The 21,717-nt window shown below is 44.9% G+C and overlaps 2 protein-coding genes across 7 annotated transcripts in view; both read right to left on the bottom strand.

Moving 5' to 3' along the window:
• Window positions 1–319: 319 nt before the first annotated feature.
• shbg (sex hormone-binding globulin) lies at window positions 320–7,075 on the bottom strand. The gene is made up of 8 exons (XM_042401600.1): window positions 5,320–7,075; window positions 4,329–4,426; window positions 3,755–3,944; window positions 3,295–3,456; window positions 1,910–2,066; window positions 1,576–1,712; window positions 1,159–1,363; window positions 320–946 (listed from the first exon to the last, which is right to left on the bottom strand). The coding sequence occupies exons 1-8, from the start codon at window positions 5,419–5,421 to the stop codon at window positions 813–815; spliced, it is 1,185 nt and encodes a 394-aa protein (XP_042257534.1). The 5' UTR covers window positions 5,422–7,075; the 3' UTR covers window positions 320–812.
• Window positions 7,076–7,153: 78 nt separating this feature from the next.
• Window positions 7,154–21,717, bottom strand: part of zbtb4 (zinc finger and BTB domain containing 4) — a 20,435-nt gene continuing 5,871 nt past the window's right edge. For all 6 annotated transcript variants that reach the window (XM_042401593.1, XM_042401594.1, XM_042401599.1 and 3 more), the window contains one exon: window positions 7,154–15,881. In XM_042401593.1, coding sequence (XP_042257527.1) covers window positions 10,325–15,881 — 5,557 coding nt within the window. In that variant the 3' untranslated portion in view covers window positions 7,154–10,324. The remainder of the gene's footprint in view (window positions 15,882–21,717) is intronic.

Genomic DNA, 21,717 nt, shown 5'->3' with positions numbered 1-21,717 from the left:
AAGGTTATATCTTAAAACATCCATAATCTTACTAATATATTTTTTTAAATCATAAAAAAAGACAGTAAAATGTATTTAGGATGTATGTAATTATGATGTTGACCCTTTTGATGAATATGACACATGTAGGCCACATGCAGATTATTTTGACTTAATAAATATTAAATGAAGAGAAAAAAAAGTAGATCAGACGTTCTTGCAATGTGGCATTTCTGCTCGCTCTTGCTCCATGTTTTATTGGTTGGATGGCATCATACACATGGTGCACATGACTCTAACATTATCTATAAAAATCCACTAGAGGGAGCAAAATCCATGTCTTAAATCTCTCTTTCAGCATATACCCAGTCTGGTGTTTATCATTAGTGTTCAGTCAAAGCGCTATTAGCCTTTATATTGCATTAAACACAGCAATAAACTTCATAATTATGGAAAGACATATTAAAGAGAATCCTGTTTTATTTAGAAAACATATTGTTGCACGTAATAAAGTCAGAAAATCACTCACATTCCTCACATTAATCTGTGTATTCCGCTGGTTAGCGGGAGAGACGTTTATTAAACAACATATTAATATTTTATTGTAAATTCTCCACATTTTAGAGGTTAACTGGTACAAATACCCCATTTGACAACAGAATGTGTATTAGAAGCCTGCATAATTCAATACAGAGTACTGTGTCTCTATCATTTCAAAAACAATTTTTGCACTTTACATACTTTGAATTTTTTTTCATTTTGACCCAAAGCCAAAGGAATAAATGCACTGACTGCCAAATACTTCACATACAGTATATGCATACTTTGGTGGTTTATGCAGGGCAGCTGTGAGAGGATATTGACATGTGTCTGAGAGCTAAATCCAGATCCAAATCCTTCCCTTGGACCTGGATCTTCTCCAGACAGCCTGTCAAGAACTGGGAGCCAACTCTGTCCTCACCTTCACCTGAAAAGTGGACAAGAGGAAGGAGAAAACACAAGTGACCTCAACTGGTTGTGTTCTTTATGCAGTTGTGGTTTTATAAAATATATAAAAGAAAATCTCTGAGCAGTAATGTAGTAACTTAAACTTAAACATATGAAGACAATAGCTTTCCCACAATTATTCAAGACCGTATAGATCATTTTTAAGCACTGTGCATTGATGTTTAATCTCACCTAGGAGACCACCAATGGCGATACGGCCTTCTCTCCATGTGGTCAAATAACCAGGGTGGCTCACTGGACTGACAGGTATCTGGGTGGTCTTTGATTCATCTTCATCTTGAAGCACTTGCAGTAAATCTGTCTGAAAGGTTATCACCAGTCTCTTGAAAGTTTCTTTCATGCTGATTTTATCACCGCTGAAGGTAAGTGTAACCTCCTGCAAATGCAAGAGAGGGACAGAAGAGACACGAGTTTACCTGAATCTGTGGATAAAGTATGATAAATGTGTGTATTTATGACGGGGATAACATAAAGCAAATGCTCATGTTAGCCATGCAACACCCTCTTGCAGTGCCATGAGAGGTTTTAAACAGATGCTGGGAATTATTTGCAAATTCAGTTTGACTCATGTCTGATTTATGTGCATACCTTTGTGTTATTACTGGCCAATAAAGTGAACAGCAGCTCTTGCCCAGGAGCCCTGATGCTCAAAATGGTCCCATCCATCTGCCTGAAATCTCCCCACAATTCAATCTTCACCCCATGCTCTTCCTCAATGGGGAAAACTGCAGAGTGACAAAAGTATAATTCACATAATTAATAGAGTCTGTGTTAAATTGACCTGTTAATCATCCAGTAAAAAGCACTCCTAGTTATTGTCAATGAGCGTTGAAGGATATAATATTGCTATCCAAGATGTATTAAATAAGGAAATGTTAGCACATTCCCATCACTTGTATAATCGAGTGCGGTATGTTCCCACCTGAGGTGTTGAAAATGGCAAACCCAGTGCCAGGGAAGAAGCTGCCGGGTTGGATGTTTTGATAGCACGGCCAAAACTCATCCGCCTCTGCCTCCCAGGGGATGCTGACGTTTAGCCAGCTGCCTTCCCGCACACAGCCATCCATCTGTGGTTCAAACTGCAGCGAGGAAAGCAACAATGCATTTAGTGGAATGAACTGCAGACAAACAGGAAGAGCTGGCACCTGTGATTGGTTCGGAAATGTTCAAAACTGTTTATGATCATTCTTCTGTGCACTAGTGCAAAGGAGTGCAAAATGATATTTACTTTAGCACCAAGTTGAAGGCAAGGCAACATGATACCATCTAAGAAAACTGCAATAAACAATGAAAACACCACTAAAAACCTGCACATAGAGTATACAGAAATAGAAAGACAGAGAGATAAAAATAAAATACATATATACACAATGTTATAACCGTCCCATCACACTCTTCTTAAAGGAAAAATGCATGCACAAACTCCTTTACCATACTGTTATGCCTGACTGGTAAAAAACAAACTAGTCATTTGTAGGACCATTTTATGGTGGTATTTCTAGCTTATTACCAAGACCGAACGGAGTGATAAGTTCTAGTTTTTTAAATGCCAGTCCCTCAGGATGAATAACAAACACCTGCTTTTCAGACTCATAACTTAGAGCTGATATTTAACGATCATGCAGGGAGAAATCCAAAACAGAAGAGGCAAAGATACTAATCTCTCCATTGACAGTGGCCTAAATTAACCATAATGCAATGCAACAATGCAATGCTTAAAGATAATCAGGTAATGAGGGTAATCAAGACTGATGGTGAGTCTGTGTCTGTTGGGAAAAGGGAGGGTCTGTTATGCTTATGACTTCAGAGACCTAGGCGCTGATTTATAAATTTTGTTTTCGCCTATTAAGTCTCAAATTACCACCACTGAAATAGGCGTTCTATGTATTCTATTTTCACTTTATTTTATCTTATTTTCATTATTGAGTTTATTTTCCATCTTACATTACTTGGGTATATCCTGACTTATAGTCTCTAGTATGAGTCAAGTTCTAAAAACACTACATTTCCCATGATGCAGCAGGATCAGATCCTCCCTGCCTCCTCAACACCCATCTCTTTTAAACTCCACACTCCCAATTTTTAATGACACCACCAGGCCTATTTAATCAAAATGTAAAAAGCTCCCTTCAGAGCCACAGAGATCATGACTGAACGGGTCAACTGAACTCCACATAGTGGTGGAGTTCCCCTTCAGATCAGAGGCATGTACTGTAGATGAGGCAGGTTGATGAAGTGTGGACCCAATCATCACAAAATAACTTGCGGAATGTATTGAACAGGGCAGATAAATCATACAAACCGTACCTGAACAGCCATCTTCTCCTTGTCGATCAGGATCCCACCGAGGGCCAGTCGGAGTTTGTCTGAAATGACCTCCTCCATATGTTTGGTCTCCACGCTCACCATTAGCCCCATGGAGCCATCCACCTCTAAAATCACAAAATGCCCATCGCTCCTCACCTTCAGCTTGGTGGCATCAGAAGCACAAGAAACACAAGATGAATTCAGACCTAATGTTCCTGCCATGTGTCACAATCTCATCACTTTACAATATTATATAGTATGTTTAGTATGTTGTATGATTGTTGAGTGCAAGAAAATAATCTATCCACAACCATAAATCCACTTATTTCCAGTGCAAAACAACTTGTTTCATCAGTTGAATTAAGTATTTCAATATTGGGGTGATCTGGTCTATTTCAAGACTTTGTCACCTGATTCATATTAAATACATGAAAGGAGATCAACTGCACTGGAAACTCACTATGTGCCATTTTCCGTCGTTGAGCTTGGGGCCGCCTGTCACGCTGACAAGCGCGTCTTCTCTGCTGATCTGCATCAGAGGGGTGCCGTCTTTTAGGGACAAAATATACCAGTCCTTCCCATTTTTGGTGTCTCCATAGAGGATTACACCTTCTGGGTCGTACGTCCGTAGCTGAAATGTTGACTTCAAACTACAAATAGAATACTTGTAAATTAAAGGGAAGGCTGGTCCATACAGGTTAAAGAAGACAGTTCTCTCCATTTTTGTTTACTTTTTCTGGCGTTGCTTTTTAAATTTCAGTGCAACCAACAGTTCTTTTCCCCACAATGTACAAAGACCAGTTTTACTGACAGTGAAGGGAAAGGTAGTTATTGTTCTTGTGGCCTGCAGTTGGAGAAAACCCATATAATGGAGCTTTCCTAAAAAAAAATAAAAAAAACATTAAATTATACTGCCCTGTTGTAATTTTCAAACATGCAGGAGCCCTTTTTGCCTCCTTGAGAACAGATTTTCAGTGAGCATTTGATGTGAAACCTTCACAGTGCAGTGGTTTGCTCCCACTGACTTAGCCTACCTGCTGATCTGAGCGAGGTTGACTGTCACGTGGCTCAGCGGCCTCCAGATGTCTCTGTCCTGGCCGAGGTAGAAGGTGGCCCCGCCTGATACTTCTTTCTGGAAGACGTACGGATCATCATTATTTCAGCTGTTCATTTGGCACATTCATCAAACACTGTTTTTTTTTTCATGTAAAGTATCTTGATTAATGAAAGACTGAAGTCCTATTAAACTGAGAGGTTAATATTGTTAAATGATTGATTCATCTTAAAATCGTAATTATAACACTGGTGGTGTGCTTTACTTACATTCTTATGATTTAATAAGAATGTAACCCTTACCTCTACGACCAAAATCAATAACACATCATGAAAAAGAGAATCACGTCGCATCCAGCTGCAGTATATCCCTTAATATTGACTGAATAACATCAATATCAAACTTAATAGAAACATCAGTCGAGATAGGAAAAAAACATTCATTGAATTGAAAACAGTTGGTGTTATCAGGGCATGCTGGGATATCCCTTTTTAACTGGCACCTGAATTGCGTACAGTATGACTTGATTCAGTTTTTACTGGCTCATATTTGGCTGCCATGTTTCACTCCACCTTTCAAAAACCTATAAAACATTTTTAGAATTAATAATACAGAGGAAGGTTTGCAAAAAATATATGTATGTATCATTACAACGTTACACTTTTTTAAAGTACTTCAGAGGCTCTGAGACAGATATTTCAAACTATTTATGGACTGTGTGACCTTTTCCTATTTTTACAGTAATACTTACAATATGTCACAGGAACCATTCATATTTCTACTGAGATACATTTATACACCATATTTATTTTAAGGTCTCCACTCTTTTTGTGTCTTTATTTGGAATTTGGCTCATGGACACACATGCTCTTTAGGCTATCAGATACAGTTTGATAAGAGCATTTTAATGCAACACATCAGTGCCTTATTCCTTCCAGGCATTATGATCCTCGCATGCCATGTGAACATACCTTACCCCGTCCGTTCCCCTGCCCCTCGGCTCCCCAACCAAGCAGAGTGAGGCTCAAAGTGAGCAGCAGTCCACCTGCCGTTGCTTTCCAAAACATCACCATCCTTCAATGTATTCACCCAGCAAGGCCTTCCAGTGTGTAACCTCTTGAGCCCTTGGGTGGTCTGTGGAGTCCAAGCTACCCCAAGGTGTTGGGACAAAGGAGTGGAGAGGCGGTTTCAGTATGTGAAAAGGCGATGTGTGCTGGCACACTGTCCTGGTGTCCGAAAGGGCAAATATGCCCTGGTCAGCGCCGGTTATCGATCCCCAAGAGTGGGTGCTTGATGGCTGTGTGTTTGCGAAAAAGTAAGGCAAAAGAAACAAGAGTGGACAACAGGTAAACAGCATGGGGAAGAGTAAAAGGCAGAAAAAAGATGGGATGTCATAGAAGGGCTGTCATAACAGTGATAATAATTTTGATTTCAGCACACAAAATTTTTTAAAAAAGTGTGTGTGTCCATTTACAGTTCGTCGATCTCCTGCAATTGGGGTGATTCATGTAGCGTGGACACAACTGCAAGCTGGGTGAGTGACCTTAGCCAGACCACTGATGCGTGTTTACCCATTACACAGAAACCTTGATTCACCACTGCTGGCCATGACTCAGTGTGCGTTTGTGTGTTAAGAATAGAGTGAAAGGGAGAGAGATGAGAAGGCAACTATGGTGCAAGTAACAAAACTCCTTTTTTTCTCTTCTGCCGGCTGCATTCCTGTGAGCCTCCCTCCAAGGAGGTTGTGATAACTGTGAAATACTGGGGAAAAGTGTGACACAAAAAGACTATTATTATTCAGTTGTTGAAGATTTTAAGTTAATCTGAAATGTCAAAATGCAGCAAAACATAAAATCGTACTTACTTTCATCGTGTGTGCACTCACAGTGTGATGCAAGTGTATTTACTGTCGTTGAGTATATGCATTTTCCTAGCAGTCATGTTGACATGTCACAGAAGGAAAAGCACAGGTGTGATTAATGACATTCACGATGGCTGCGTTCCATTTAGTTGCTTCATTTTCAAGGTCTTAGCATTGCACATGCTGGATCACTGTCATATTCCTAAGACATTTCCCCACTAAAACAAAATGTCTGCTGTAAAGAAGACTTATTGAGGTTAACTAATTTGGTGCTTTGTTATATTGAAAAATGGAATCAGTTATTTGCAGGAGGGCACTGTGACTTTAAATCACAACCATCACTAAGGTCATGAATGCACCTTTTCTTTTTACGCTTAACTTTTTGGTGAATGCTTTTAAAAAATCTAATAAATACCTAAGATCCTGTTGCTCATATCCAGAAATTCATCTGTGACATCATATTTTGAGAGCACAAATATACGAGAGTCACCAAACTGACTTTTCCTGTTTAAACCACTGAGTGTCACTAGTGGGAAAGTGCTTATCCAAGCTTCTGGTTCACATGTCAGCAACTAACTTTCAGTGTATTTTTATGGTTTGATTGAGAGAAAGCATGCATGTGTGCTGCGGATAATAGTGCTTAAAAGAAAAAAAAACACAATGGAGTGAAACATCAAAGATACCTAAAAACTTTTACCGAGGGACACATTAAAAGAATGCACAATGTAAGTCAATCGTATCGGAATCATACACGACGAAAAAAAAAGTGCAAAGGATCTAAGGAATTTGTCCACTTTTACCGATTCACTTAATGCTAAATGCACGTGAAACACCACCGAAGTGAAACCAGGCATCTGCCAACTTTAAGCACATGGTTCATATTAAGAACTCTGGATCAAAGATTAATAAAGACATTTAAAAAACACATGAGACCAGACTAGAACTTATTTTTCATTGGGTCATCAGGTTAATACTTTATTTTGTTTGATTGCAGCAAAGAGAAAGAAAGGGAGACGGAAACAAGGGGAGAGAGAGAGAGAGAGAAAGATAGAGAGAGAGAGAACAAGAAGAATGTTTGGAAAAGGAGACTACAGACTTTGGGAGAGCTGTGGCTACAAGCCTTTGTATCAAATCTAAAGACAAAGTCATCAGGCAACATTAAAACATCTTTTAAAAATAACATTAACATATTTTGTGGGCTCTATATGGCACAGTATTATCCTAGACATGTACACGATACCAAAACAGTTTAGCCACACCTCTACATCTATGAACAGCTTCATAGCAAACAAAGCCATGAGATCTATCTCCAAATCATATTGTCATTTCTCAAGAAAACGTTTGTTTACTAATCAAATTTCTTATGCCATAACAAGGCACCTTAACAGTTGAAATCTGGCAGATCCACATCTTACTATAGATAATTATTTAAATATCAAAGCAGAGGCACATTCATTTAAACTAAAACATACAGTAAATAGTTGTATATTACCACCAGATTCCAGTCCAGTCACTACAATACGTCGATTTGCATGCTTTTGGTCTGTATGATAACCGTGATGGCAAACTATGGCATAAGAAATGGTCCAAAAAACACAAACATGTCCATCTACAGGAATGGCTTGACATAGTGTATTGGAGACAGCAAGGCTTTTTTACACTGAAACTAACCCACAGAAAAAGTGTCAAAGAACAAAAATAATAACAGGTGGCCCGTATACTGCCAAGGGATATGCTGCTTAGGCAGATTTATTTTGGTTTTCTTATTCACACAGTCACTCACTCTCGTACACACAGCACGTACGCACACACACGCAAAAAAAAAAGGCTTGTAACCACACCCAAAGGGATGCTTCTGCACCCCTGCAGTCAGTCACGCTGTGTGTTTACACTCCTGCTCGGACCAAAAGGCGCCTCAGTACCATCGCACACACACACGCACGCACACACATACACACACACGTGCACACGAACTGACACATATGTACTTCATTCAGAGGAGATGCAGTGCGCGAGTGTATGCTTGAGGGAGGGAGGGAGAACTGAACAGCTCCCAAATAGTGACTGTGAGACTTAAATGTGGCAGCAAGTTTTGTGGAATTTTTTTTTCCAAACTGCGGTCTATGATTAATAAAAAAATATTAACAGAGATATGGAAGATTAAAGAGGCCAGAAAATATAGAAGGAAACGGAAACAAAAGCTGTGCGCACAATGCCAGATTTGCTGAGGATATAAACGGTTAGGAAGCAAGTGTTGCTCATGCTTTGTGGATACAGAACCCAAGTTTACTGACATGTTCCTAGGACTACTGTATATATGCATACCAGACGTTATACGGTTCTTTAACAGGTTATTTGTGTCAAAACAGAAACAAAAAGGAACTGAAACCAACTCTACCATTAATGCAGCTGTACTTCATTAACCTCATGACTAAATTTACATTCATGTTTTTAAGTTTACTCCCCCTTTTTCACTGAAGCCACTTCCATCTGGTAAGAGGGCTAAACAACATAAACAACAACATAGTCGAACAAAACAAACATATAGAGATAACACATAACAACAAAGCCCCAGGAGGGCATCCGGGGATTTCCGGCCACCACTTGGGCTGCTAAACACAGCCTTTTTCTACCTCTTAGCAAATGACACAGGGAAGGAAGGGAAATAGTTCGGACCATTTCCAATCTCCTCTTGGTTGTCAAGAGGGATGTTTTTGTCCCCAAAGTCCTTTTCCGTAGGGGGTTCTGACTCAGAGACCTACAGTTTTGTGCCCATATATTTCTTTCCATATCCAGAAATAACTCAATACCCTGAATCCATTTTTTTTTTCCTTCCTTGCTGTCGCTTTCTTCTTCCTGGCTTAGGAAATTGAGCCTTTTCCTCCTCCAATCAAAGAGGAAAAAGCTACTCAAGATGAAGGCTGACTGGTTTTTATTCTTTTCCTTTTTCATGTGAAGGAAATGAGATGAACAACGGAAGTGCAATGGTCTACCAGCCTGCAATCCTTACCCAGTGGCCAGCTACATATCCAAAGCAGCTACAAGTGTCCCCTTTAAGTGACCACTACTTCTCTATTTTGTGCACATAAGGTATAAACTATGGTGAATGCTATACATATCCTACAGTGTCATCTGACCACAAAGTCGCCAGGTTAGTTGAGACATTAGAAGCTCAGATGATCTGTCATTGTCATAGACTCGCGTCTAGCTATAGCTTTGACTTCTTAATGATTTGGATATGAGGAATCACTTCTAAATGCACTTCTACACACTGACCTACAGTAGCTATTCCAACTAGAGCAGGAATGCTGTGTGCGTCTCACACGGAATGATCTAACCATTCATGCGTATACACCATCACTCAAAGCACACGCCTACAGTAACACACACACACACACACACACACATACAAACACACACACACACACACACACTTTCACCCATATGCAGTAATACCTGCATACGCCCACCTCTGCATGCACCAATCCCTACATACTGTGCATGTACATGCTCATATATAACCTTCATGGACAGTTTGACAACAGGAGACACCTGTATTCTCATTCGCTCATACAAACACACACAGGTTTTGAGTTGCTTAATGCTCCACCTCCAACTGTGTCGAGTAAGGACTCTCATCCCTTATCCTTGCCCACAAAAACCTTCCCAGAAGAGCGTTTATCCTCATTATGGGGCGACTATAAAGGGAAGCAGACTGAACTAATTTTTCACACAACACACGCCCTGTTAGCAGTTCTTATTCTTATATTATAGATAATATAATGGGTCAGAGAGGACGATTAATCAAGCTCTAGAACTACGACACACTACAGCAAAACAGGAGACATGGAGAAAGGTGAGCGGAGAGTAAAGAGAGGGGAGTAATGATACGTCACTATAATATCAGCCTTTCCTCCCCGTTTCTTTGCTCCTTCTCCTCCCTTCACACCCTCTCCTGATTAAATGCCTAGCTCTGATCTCTACTGAATAAAAGAGAGGCAGGGGTACTGTGCGAGTGTACTCAGTGACCCAGTGATCACGCACCCCTCCCGCTCCCATCCTAAACAGGCCAGGCAGTCCCCTTTGAAATATATTCCTTGTAGTGCTTCTGGGTCCTATGGTTTGCTGCTGCTGCTGTCTCGCTGCTTCTTGCCGCTGCCGCTGCTGCTGCTGTAGAGGCTGGGATTGGCCACAAGGGGGTGAGGTGCTGCGCCCATGTAAGGCCCAGCAGTGGCGGCGTAGTTGAAGATGGCGGGGAGGAAGGGCAGAGGCTCTACCTTGTCTCCCCCAGGTGCCATCATATTCAGAGCCACAGGAAGAGCCGCCAGGTTATAAGGGTAGGCCAGAAGCTGAGGCCCATAGAGCAGCTGGTAAGGGTCTGGATAGAATGGCAGCTTGGCCAAGTCCCCGCCGTTAGGGACCATGACCTTTCCCAGCGGGCCGAAGGGATGAGCTGCAGCAGGATAGGAGGACATGAGCAGGTTTTCCTCCTGCTTCTTACCAGAGTGGTAACTGTCTGGCACGATGAGGGGTAGGGGATAGTCCTGGGCAGGGAAGCCCACTGGGGTGGTCTCCCCCTGCTGGGGATCTCTGGAAGAAACAATGTCCTGGTGCTCTGGCTCAGGTGGTTGAGGGGCTCGGGGGAGAAGCAGAGCATGGGCAGAGGGGCGGTCACCAACACCAGCTGCTCCAGTGGGCAGTGTGAGTCTGTCGAGTCCTTGTGAACTGGAGTGAACCTGACGGTTGGCTTGAGCTAAGAGTCCAATAGCTGTGGGGGACCGGCAGGGGGACTTAGGAGTGTGCCTGTGTGAGGAGGGTCCATTCATAGTGGTTTGAGTGGGGATATGCTGGGGGGACGGCACAGGGCTCAAGGGCTCCTCTTTGGGGACCAACAGAGCAATCTGGTCCTCTGGGGCATGTGCAACTCTACTCATCTGCTGAGCCCTCTCAATCTCTTTTTCTCTTTCTTTTGCCATTTCTTTGTCCCTCTCCCTTTCTCTCTGTCTCTCGAGCTCCCTCTCTTTCTCTCTTTGCCTCTCTATCTCCCTCTCTCTCGCTAGTATAGAGGACATGGTCAGGTCTTGTGCTTCGTTGGGAGAGGGGCTCCTGGACATTGACTGGACTCTGAGATCTTGGACCAGCGGTGGTTCCTCATAACCTGTATGCAGAAATACACCACTGCCACCCTGCCTCTCTCTGTCCATAATGACCCCATCCCGTTTCATGAATCCCCCCTCAGAGCTGGGAACCGTTGTCATGGAAACAGGAGGAGCAGCAGTGGTTATTCTGGTCTGTGATGTCATGGGCATATTTGGAGAGGTGTTGGTGGATGCCACGATGTGCACAGGGCTGGGTATTCTGTGGATCTGGCTGTCTAAGTTCTTTTTGCTGGGGGTGCGGTAGTCCAGACATTCAGATCCATTCATGACTAACACACTCTGGAGAGTAGAGGGCGCGGCAGGCGTGAATTCGGGTTTGGTGGGTGTAAGGTTAACTGGGATTTCTGATGGAGGGTCTGCAATTTTTGGGCTCGGCTCTCTCTCAGGAGCTGGATGTGTGAGCTCTGTCGGTTCAGGTTTATCGCTGGATTCTGACATCTGATGTTCATCTGTCGGTTCACTGAGATGGTCCTCATGCTGCTGTGATGCCAAACAGTCACTGGGCGGGTCTGGTGTTGAATAGCTGATAACTGAAACAGAGAGAGCACTGGGAACCTGTCCATTTTCAGTCTCTTGGTCTCTGCTAACAGTTTTAACAACTGTCTCTGTTGTTTTTTGCTCTGAGTCTTTATCTTCCTTTTCTCTCTCTGGGGAACTGCTTAACTCATGGCGTCGGATATGGCGGGTTAATGCTGAAGACGTCTTGCACACCTTATGACACTGTGGACAGGTGTGCCGTGATAATGCTCTTCTGCTTAGGCGACTTGGACTAGAATTTCTCCCTAGTAAGCCCAGTTGCCCCCCTTTTTCTTCATCATACTTTGCTATCTCCGGCACAGACTTGACCCCGGCCCCTTCTACTTGTTCGCCAAGGGCTACTTTAGGGGGCACAGAGGGTGACTCAGTAGGCTTGGGATGCTGGGCTCTCTGGTGATCTTCCAATTTATCCCTTGAGGGGAAAGTGGCTCGGCAGAAGAGACATACAAACTCCAGCAGATGGCTCAGCTCGTGTTTGTCTCGCTTCCTGGGGCTTGAGAACCAGCGGCCACATGTACCACACTCTGCTGCATTCCCATTAGTCCACGGCCGCCTCTTTATTCCCGTAGGAGCCACTGAGGTAGACAGAGGAGGCTTTGGAGAGTGCAGAGGAGGGGTGGAAACCTCATGACAGGCCTCCTTAACATGTTTTTCTGCTTCTTTGTTTTTGTCCTTTAAAGAGGCACAGAGATAATCTTTCTTTTTTCCCTCTCTCTTTTCCGTGTTAGCTTTAGACAGTTTTTCAGCCTCATCAATCTTCCCATCCTCTTCCTCATCTTGTGATTTCTCTGTCTCTTTATTCACACGGTTTTTAAGCCTCTCTGCTCTCCTCTTCAGCCGGATGGAGCGCTTGTACTTCAGTTTCCTCTGCCAGCTCTTGACCCTCTGCAGATGTGCTTGGGCCTTTCTCTTAGGCTTGTATGAATAGTAAGGCCGCCATAAATTGTCCTCCGTGTCATGGTCACTCTCTTGCTCACGCACCTCTCGACGGAAGTAGTATTCCCTCACTTCATCAGAGGATTTGGAGCTCTTTTTCACAACCTCCTCCTCCTCTTCCTCCTCCTCCTCCTCCTCCTCCTCCTCCTCCTCCTCCTCCTCACAATCTACTTCTTTGTCATCAGCCTCTGATTCCAGGCTGGCTCTGTGGTGGACGCGGTGTTTATGGTGATGGTGGGAGTGAGAGTGACGGAGTTCCTTGGCCTCCCGCAAAGATGATGTTTCACTTCTCTTGGTTTTTGGGGGGGAAAGGCCTTTGTCTCTCCTAAGGTCTGTCTCAGAGATGCTGCGCTTTACTATGGCTTCCTCACCAATACGTACAGTAATCTGGCACAGCGGCCCTGCCTCTTTGCCCTGTGACCCTACGGATGTTGAGAGCTGCTTTGAGTTAGAGAGCTCGCTCTTGCCATGGGACTTTCGTGATTTGTGAAATGATCTGCTTGTCTCTGCGTCATGTCTACCTCTTGAGCCCTCCTCTGTTGTATCTGAACAGTCTCTGGATCTCTTTTTATGGTTGTCTGCACTATCTCTTTGTTTTTTGATTGATCTGGGAATGCCCTTATGTGACGTCTGACTGTTGCTGGTTTCAGGGGACAAGCTGTTCACTGGGCTTTTTTCACTTCCAGAGGAGACTTGGTTGCTATGCACAATAACAGAGGATGACACTGCTGTTCCATGAACTATGACAGAGGGTTTTGTATGGCCATATGTTATCACAGAAGGCATGCTTGTGTCTGTGCCACTCCCAGTCTTAGGAGTTTTGGTTTTGCCGCTACTAGACATTTTGAAGCTGCCACTGCTTCTACCCTGCTCTAACTCTAGGGCCTCACTCTCATGTTTTCTAACTTGGGGCATGTCCGTTTGGGGGTGGGGTGTTAGTGGGGAGAGGTCCCCGTGCTCAGCAGCCACAGAAACAGGGAATCCATCGGGGAAGGCATCTGGGTCAGGCTTTACACTCTGAGGGTGGGCCCCACTGATGAGGCTTTGTAGGTCTTCAGGTCCCAGAGCGCAGCCAAGGCCGGGCAGGGACACGGAAGATGTTTCAGTTGGTGGCATAAGCAGGCAATTATGCAAACTGTCACTGTAGGTCTTGTAGGGTCTCTTCTGGGAGCGCATGGGGAGAAGGCGGTAGAGCTTGAGGGCGTTAGCCTTCTGCTTATAACCCCCATTAGCTGTCTTTTCGCTGGAGATGAGGCTGGGATTAATGCCATGAATGGCCTTCTGGTGTGTTTTGAGATTGTAGTAGGTAGCGAAGGCATCCCAGCAGAAGATGCACTGGTAGCGCCGTTCTCCTGTGTGCCACACCTCATGCTTTGTGCGGTACTCAGCCAGGGCAAAGACCTTGTCGCAATAATGGCATGGATATTTGCGGCGCCATGAGTGCACATTAGAGTGACGCTTGAGGCTGGATAAGGTCATGTAGGAACGCTCACACACAGAGCAGAAGTAAATGACATTGCCGTCTACCACCTTCACAAAATGGTTCTCATCACTTGCCAGTAGCTCTGTGGCTGCTGCATCATCACCTTGGATTCGTGCCAGTAGGCTCCGCGCTTTCTTCCCTGGCCGCGCCTTACTGATGTCTGTTTCTCCCACAATCATCCCCCCCTCCACTCTCACCTCACCCTCCTCCAGCGGCTCCTCCTTTGGCTGCACACTGAGAGAAGGAGGGCTGTTGGAGGGTAGGCCTGGCACCCTGCAGGAGGCCTCGTGGGATTGCAGTCTCTTGCTGTGGATGAAGACTTTGCCACAGAAACGGCAGCTGAGGGCGCGGCTGCCACGATGCAGCCGCATGTGGACTGTCAGCGAGGAGGCTGAGCTGAAGAGCCGATGGCACACCCCACAGATCAGCTCGGGCTTCAGGCTGTCAGTAGGGGAGTAAGAGGACGAATGTGGGGGGGCAGTAAGACCCTCAGATGGGGGAGGAGGTGGTGGTGGTAGTGGGGGAGGGAGGTGGAGGGTGGGTGGGTGGAGACTTGGTCCATGAGGGCTTCCCACCTTCCCAGCTGGTCTTCCTGTTATTTTCTCCCTCCTCTCTGCATCCCCGCCTCTCTGATAGGCTGACGTGCCCAGACTGAAGAGGATCTGGGCAGTTTGAGAGGGTGAGGCTGTACCGTTGGTCACCCTGTGCCTTTCATCCCATCCATCTCCACCATAACAGCCCCCTAAAGACCCGCTGGAGGATCTTGGGGGCGACTTGTGAAACTGAGTCTCTGGATTGAGTTTAGAGCACTTCAGAGGAGGCGGGGATTTTATATCCTTCCTGATAAGTGAATGAACAGTCATGGGAGATGAGGAGGAGGAGGGTGAAGAGGACGGAGAGCTGTCGTGCCTCTGGGCCTTAAAAGGTCTGTGCTTTACGTCCATGGTAGCATCCAGTTTCCACAGTGAACCTTCATCTGAGCTCTTAGAGGATGGCCGTCGTCGGTGGGGGGAAGGGGAGGACGAAGAGGAGCTACGACAGTGGTTTGGAGATGTCAGAGAGGCTGGGAGGGGTCCAGCACTAAGTGGGAAGCTTAGGGTGATTTTTGCATTTTTAGGTCCATCAGCCATGTCCTCCAGCCTGTCCTCCATCATGGCCTCTCCCCGGCCTCCATGCCTTTTACCCTTCATCTCAAGCTGCTCAGCTTCCCCTTCCTCCTCCTCTTCTTCAGGCTGAGAGGCCACTCCAAGACAGCGGACTGGTTTGTGTAGCCCTTTGATCTTGTTTGAGCCGCAGAAATTGACAGGAGTGTGTAACGGTGAGAAGGCCTTGAATGGGTGAAGAGTGTCTGGAGCCACTAATGACAGCAGCGGGGAAGACAAAGTTGACAACTGCTGACTCTGGTGGCACGTGGTGTCCTTAGTTGCAGTATGTGTGAGGTTGCAGAGGGGAGTTAGTCCAGCAGCCAGGTGTTGTTCACTCAGACGTGACTGAATAAGGCCCGCATGGAGGGGGTCCCACACCTTCTCACCGGACACCATGACCAGCCCCCGAAATCTGGAAGAGAAATCAGAAAGAACGAATCAGCATTGTGAACAACGTAAGACAAACATCCAACACGTACATTTACATCAACATAAAGCAAAGAATTAACATTACACTCGGAGCTTTTGCAGTCGCAGTCCATGACGATCATGGAACACTTTAGGGAAACTGCAGAGAAAACTAAATGCCCCAGCAATGCTGAACTCTAACAGCTCAGCCAGGAATGGTGAGTGAACGGAGGGAGAGGGTAGGGGGAAGGAATGAATCTGCGGCAGTGCTGGTTTAGATTTCAGCGTGCCACAGCCAAGCCTTCAGAAAGGCATTCCAGAGATCCATCTCTCTCGGCTGTGACACAACGTTCCCTATGCCTAATTGGAAGGCGTTCAGATTTAATCAAGATTTCCTCAGAATAGTGTGTTGACTTAGATCCATGGCCCTAATGCACATAAAAATAGTCCCGCTCTCTTGCTATTTGAGCAAGAGCCTTGTTAGCCATTCCTGGCAGTGGCTAGTGTTTGCTGGGCATGACTCTAACCATTTATTTGTGAAGGCAAAGGCAGGAGGCAAGGAAAGAGGGGAAGAGGAGAAGGGAGGGAGATTGCATGCATGTGCACAGAGAAGGGGTGTTTTTCCGCCCTCTGCATCCGGTACAATCTCAGCTAAGCTGTAGGAGATGAGCGACAGGCTATTCTCATTTCCATTCTAATTCAACTGCCATGGTAGCGGATGCAGTCGTCCTGCAATTTCTCCATACATATTATAGCTGCAGTATCACATGCGATAGGCAATTTTCTGTTATTACTTATTTAAAATGGGGCTATTTGTTTGGGTCTGCAGATTGGTGAGGAGAATGGAGACAGTATAAGGCCATAATGATGTGACGAGAAGAAAAATCCTCAGTCATGCTTTTCTGCCTGCGTTTTCAAGGCAGCAAGGCAGCCAGGAAGGCAGGCCGCTGTAAAATTCCACAGGCAGCCCTGAACAGGCAGAAACTAGGTCAGCACTGTTATTGCAGAGGGAAGAGGAGGGAGAGAGAGAGAGAGAGAGAGAGAGAGAGAGAGAGAGAGAGAGAGAGAGAGAGAGAGAGAGAGAGGGTGAGGATGAGGGAGAGTGAAAGGGTGATAGAATAAGGGAGAGAGAGAAAGAGAGTGAGGGTTAGTGAGAGAGCAAGAGACAGAAAAGAGAGAGGAAGAGGAGGGAGGGAGGGGGGTGGGGGGGGGGGGGGGGGGGGGGGATTTGAAACAGGAACAGTCAGACACACTGCACCGTCAGACAGACAGGAGCCCAGGCAAACACTAACACACATAAAAAACAACCAGCGCACAGACAAACACACAACCATGCATGAACACTCAGACAAACAAACATGTATGTGTACACAGCACTGTACATACACGAGAGAAACACAGGCATAAACAAAGTAGTTCAACATGGATGGGCCCACTTGTAAATGACATCAAAACTAACATCAAAAGCAGTGAGATTGAGGGTACAGGTGGAATTAAGTATAGTCAAAAAAAAAAGAAAAAGGAAGAACTAAGTGTCTATTAATGACGTACTTAGTGCAGGCATTGGCACATAGTCTTTAGTGAACTGGCACAACCAGTTCATGATTATCTGTGGCTAAAAACAAGTATGCACAATCCTGTCTCGCCAGGCTTGCAATATTTTTGCCACTCTGTATTGAAACAGGCCTTCATTGTCACTCACATTTGCTGAGCGATAGATGTTGTGCAGGAAATCCCTTATGGCAAGCGCCAGCCTGCTACAAGTGGGCGGACACACTGAGAGACAGTGCTAAGGCTAAAAATTTCACCATCTCATCTGATGCTTGCGCCGCGGACAGGAAAATGCGTATGACACCCCCTCGCTATTTTTCTTTATCTCCCTGTGACGCACACAGCCACTGCAAAAGCAGAGAGACTGCACGACACACTGTCTGACTGTGACAGGCAGCTTTAAACACGCTTTTAATGCGCTGGATTTAATCATACACAAACAGAAATGTGTGCACAAACACGTACGACACGCAGAAAAAAACACTTGTATCTCTTTCTAATTTGTTTAGATGTGTGGATACGCATGCATCCTTCTCTATAACTCATAGGCACACAAACAAATGTGACCAGGACCCTAAGCAAAATCTAAATAAACAACAGCCCTGTTCCCACACCTCTCAGCAACAGGATGTTCTGTGCAAACAAACATGTTGGTTGGCCTAAGAAGTGTTCATCTACTTGCGCTTGTGGCACTACAAAACCGCATAGCATGAACAGGTGCTCAGCTGGTGCAGGACAAATTACTAACTAGACTCAAGTAAACATAAAACACACTATACCAAACGCATTGGCTTTCATATAACGACTCTTCAGTGACAAGCTGGGGGAAACAGAGGCATACTTTTAGCCATGCACTGATTCAATTTGTATTCCATATCGAATGACAAATGTGAGACAAAAGTAAACACTGTCTGCTTTTGATTCTGGGAATTTTGCTCTTTCAAAGTAGAAATAGCACTAACTTGCATATTAGTTTCCGTTTCTCTGCACAGTTTCCCTTTTGAAACTAATTAACATTGGATAATCTTCAGATTTGATCATCTTACCATGGTGGCTGCTTGAGTTTTGGTACCAGTTCAAAACTGCAAGAAGTTTTACTATTTGACTTTGAGACACTTTCCATTAGCATTTAAAAAACATGGATGACTTTTACGACCTTAGAAACCATTAGTTAGTAATCCATTGAATTTAAATGGACAATCAGGCACTGGGAACATCACTCCTAATGTGGCCTTGCATAAGGCAGGACGGTAGAAGAGTTTGGCTGGTGCGCTAGCTCAAGGCCATGAACCAGCCGTTGACCAATCTGTTTATTCCACATTGAAACTGGTACTTGTGCTGGCAGACAAATAACCATTAAGATTCAATAGCAAGGCTTTTTTTTTTTAAACATCCTCCATGGAGGATGTTGTACAAAGGAAAATCCTTAAAAATCTAACCCCAAATTTATTGATATGATGCAGTTGTTTAAAAAGAAAATGCATGCAACCAACTCTTTATTTGGCTCTGAAATAAATTATTTGCTCCGATACCTATGCTAATTGAGGATTAAAGTTCTGATCATGGCGAATTACATTTTTAATACTCTTTTAGTGCCACTTAATTTGCTTTCACATTTCAATATGAATGTAAAGAGCTGACATTTGTACATTTTGATGCTTGAGCACAGCTAAGTTAACTCTGCTTTCCCTGTACTCTCAGCATCGATGGATAAATCCAGTTGATCACAACTTTGGTCTTATTTTCATAATTTTGTCCATCGTTTTCTATCAGTTATGATATAATTGTACTCATTAATGTAATTGCTGAGATCTGGGAACACAGAGCTGTTGACACAGAAAAAATCAGATGGAGCAAAGACACAAGAGTGGTCAGATGGCAGGTTGTAAACGAGCACACATTATCTAAATCACTTTATTTGGCAGTGAAACCGACGGTGAAAAACACCTGAAATGCACTGGATTGCAGGAGTTGCACAGGAAACCAGTATGTGCACACAGCTACAATAAGCGCTGCAAATCAAAACTGAACCAGGAAGTCGGTCTGTACGCTCTGGGGATGGGACAGGCTGGTTAATAATTTTACTGTTCACCTTCATTTTCTCTTCAAAATAAGTTTGACCCGTCTGACCACCTGACTGCTCGGGTTTCTTCTTTGCGCTTCTTTTTAGTGATGTCATTGTCTTCCCGGATCTCAGCAATTTACATGGATGCAAAATTATCATTACTGATGGCCAAAAAAATATCAAATGAAAGTTGCGATCAACCAGAATTAATTGTTTACTATATGTTTAACAGTGATCGTGCGTGAGTGTGTGCGAGGGGTTAAGGGGAGCGCCTGTAGGGCGGAATGTGGGGGGCCTCGGTGTTCCAGCCGGTGAGCCAGCGGCGAGGAGCATGTGGGAAGAGGAAGGTGTCGGTTGAGCTTTCTCCCCAGTGAGGGGCAGCCAGAGGGGCCCAACTATCAGAGCAGCAGTTGGTCTGTGAAGAGGAGGGTGTATGTGTACGCATGAGGGTGTGTGTGTGTGTGTGTGTGTGTGTGTGTGAGTGGGTGGGATGGGGGGCATCGTTAGCAAGAACCGCTACTGAACTCTCCACAACCCCCCGGCCAAGAGAGCGTGGTGGAGCCAGCCAGATGGGATAGAGGGAGGGAGAGAAGGAGGGAGGAGGTAAGGGGAAGGGAGGTTGGTATGGGTCGGGGAGTGGTTGAGTGGAGGTGGTAGTGGTGGCTGTGGTGGTGGTAGGGGTAACTTCAAACACATCTCTCCCATGTTCACATTTCATGGTTTCCTTGTCTTTCAGATCCCCCTCAGCGTGACTGACTGCGTGCCCCCTCATCTCCCCCCCCTCCCCACGTGTAAACTGTCGTATCGTGGTGTTTTCGCATGCCGCTCCACGCACCAGCGAACCTGCCCATGTCTAAAACGCCATACTCTCCACGGTCTGTTAGCTCTCAGCCCAGCACGTAATTCCCATAATTCTGCTCGCTGCAACAGAATCATGGGAGGCATTAGGAAACAGTAAGGCCAAAAAAGTACCCCAAGAGAGCAGTAACACTACACCAGTGACCTTTTTGAGGTAATTTCCCCCAAATCATTTTCAATTTCACGCGCAGTCCCTGTTGAAGGTGGTGTGAAAGCCCCATTGGAGTTCTCAGTCTAAAACAACCAAGAAACAAGTTGAGTATTAGCAAGGCTGAGCCTGAGTGGCATGCTACAGCGGTCACCACATACTGCAAGATGACAAAATGAAGCGCTGCACCAGTTTCCTGAATACACGTCAACATCCTTTGAATTTGTGGCATATAGAGAGAGAATCTGCTGAATGTAAACAAGGCCAAGAGCCAAGACAAGTTGATCTTGCGCTCTGTGCGACTTGCACATTAGCAGAAAAGGGCCAAAAAACGCAAAATACAGCGGATGTGATTTATCTCATGTGTGGCCAAAACACAAGTGACTAACTAAAAAAGCTTGCCTCCGCTATGACAGCATCATTTGTGTGACACCACAGAGCAACAAGAAACTACACTTCCTATTGTTTGACCTATGACCCCTACCCCTGTGGCATTGTGGATCATATTTTCCATACATTGAGCACAGGGGCTTGGCTTGGCATCCATGGAAACCAGGAATGTGGAGTAGTTGGCAGCAGATGCTCTGCTGTTTTGGAAAAAAAAAAAAAAAAAAAAAAAAAAGTACGGCTTAGGGCAGCAACAACAGAGTTGGTGACATCAATGTGCCCTCTGCAGCTCTATGAGAGGCAACCTCCACCAAAACAACAGGCTGGTAAAATGGAGGACAAACTGGGCGGCCCAAAACCGAAATAAGAGACAGAACCAGTCGGTGGAACTAGAGATGTTTTCCATCACCTACATTCAAGTTTTTCCCCCAAATCAGTTCTTCTTATGTTGTTAATAAGTTGATGTGCAGGGGTCGTGGACTGGCCCACCGTGTTAAGACCCCAACAACAAAGCACACATCATGTTTAACGCCTGTTCTGACGTGTGCTGGCCACCCCCCCCCCTCCTCCCCACCCCCCCCCATCCCCCCCCCATCACCCCACCACCACCACCACCACCCCCCCACCACCGTCCACCCTCCGTGTCTGCGATGAATCACAGACACACAAGAGGCTTTGATAAATTAAAAGTTTCATCACAATCTCAAAACGAGTCATCGCTCTTGAAAAAGAACTGCGTGGTGCGCCAGCGACAGAGGGGAGGATGAGGGAGACAAGGCCTGTTATTGGCACACACACACACACACACACACACACACACACACACACACA

The sequence above is a fragment of the Thunnus maccoyii genome, chromosome 22 (genome assembly GCF_910596095.1).
Source record: "Thunnus maccoyii chromosome 22, fThuMac1.1, whole genome shotgun sequence".
NCBI classification, from domain to species: domain Eukaryota; kingdom Metazoa; phylum Chordata; class Actinopteri; order Scombriformes; family Scombridae; genus Thunnus; species Thunnus maccoyii.
The sequence above is the reverse complement of the archived record's forward strand: the minus strand, read 5'-3'. Positions and strand labels throughout refer to the sequence as shown.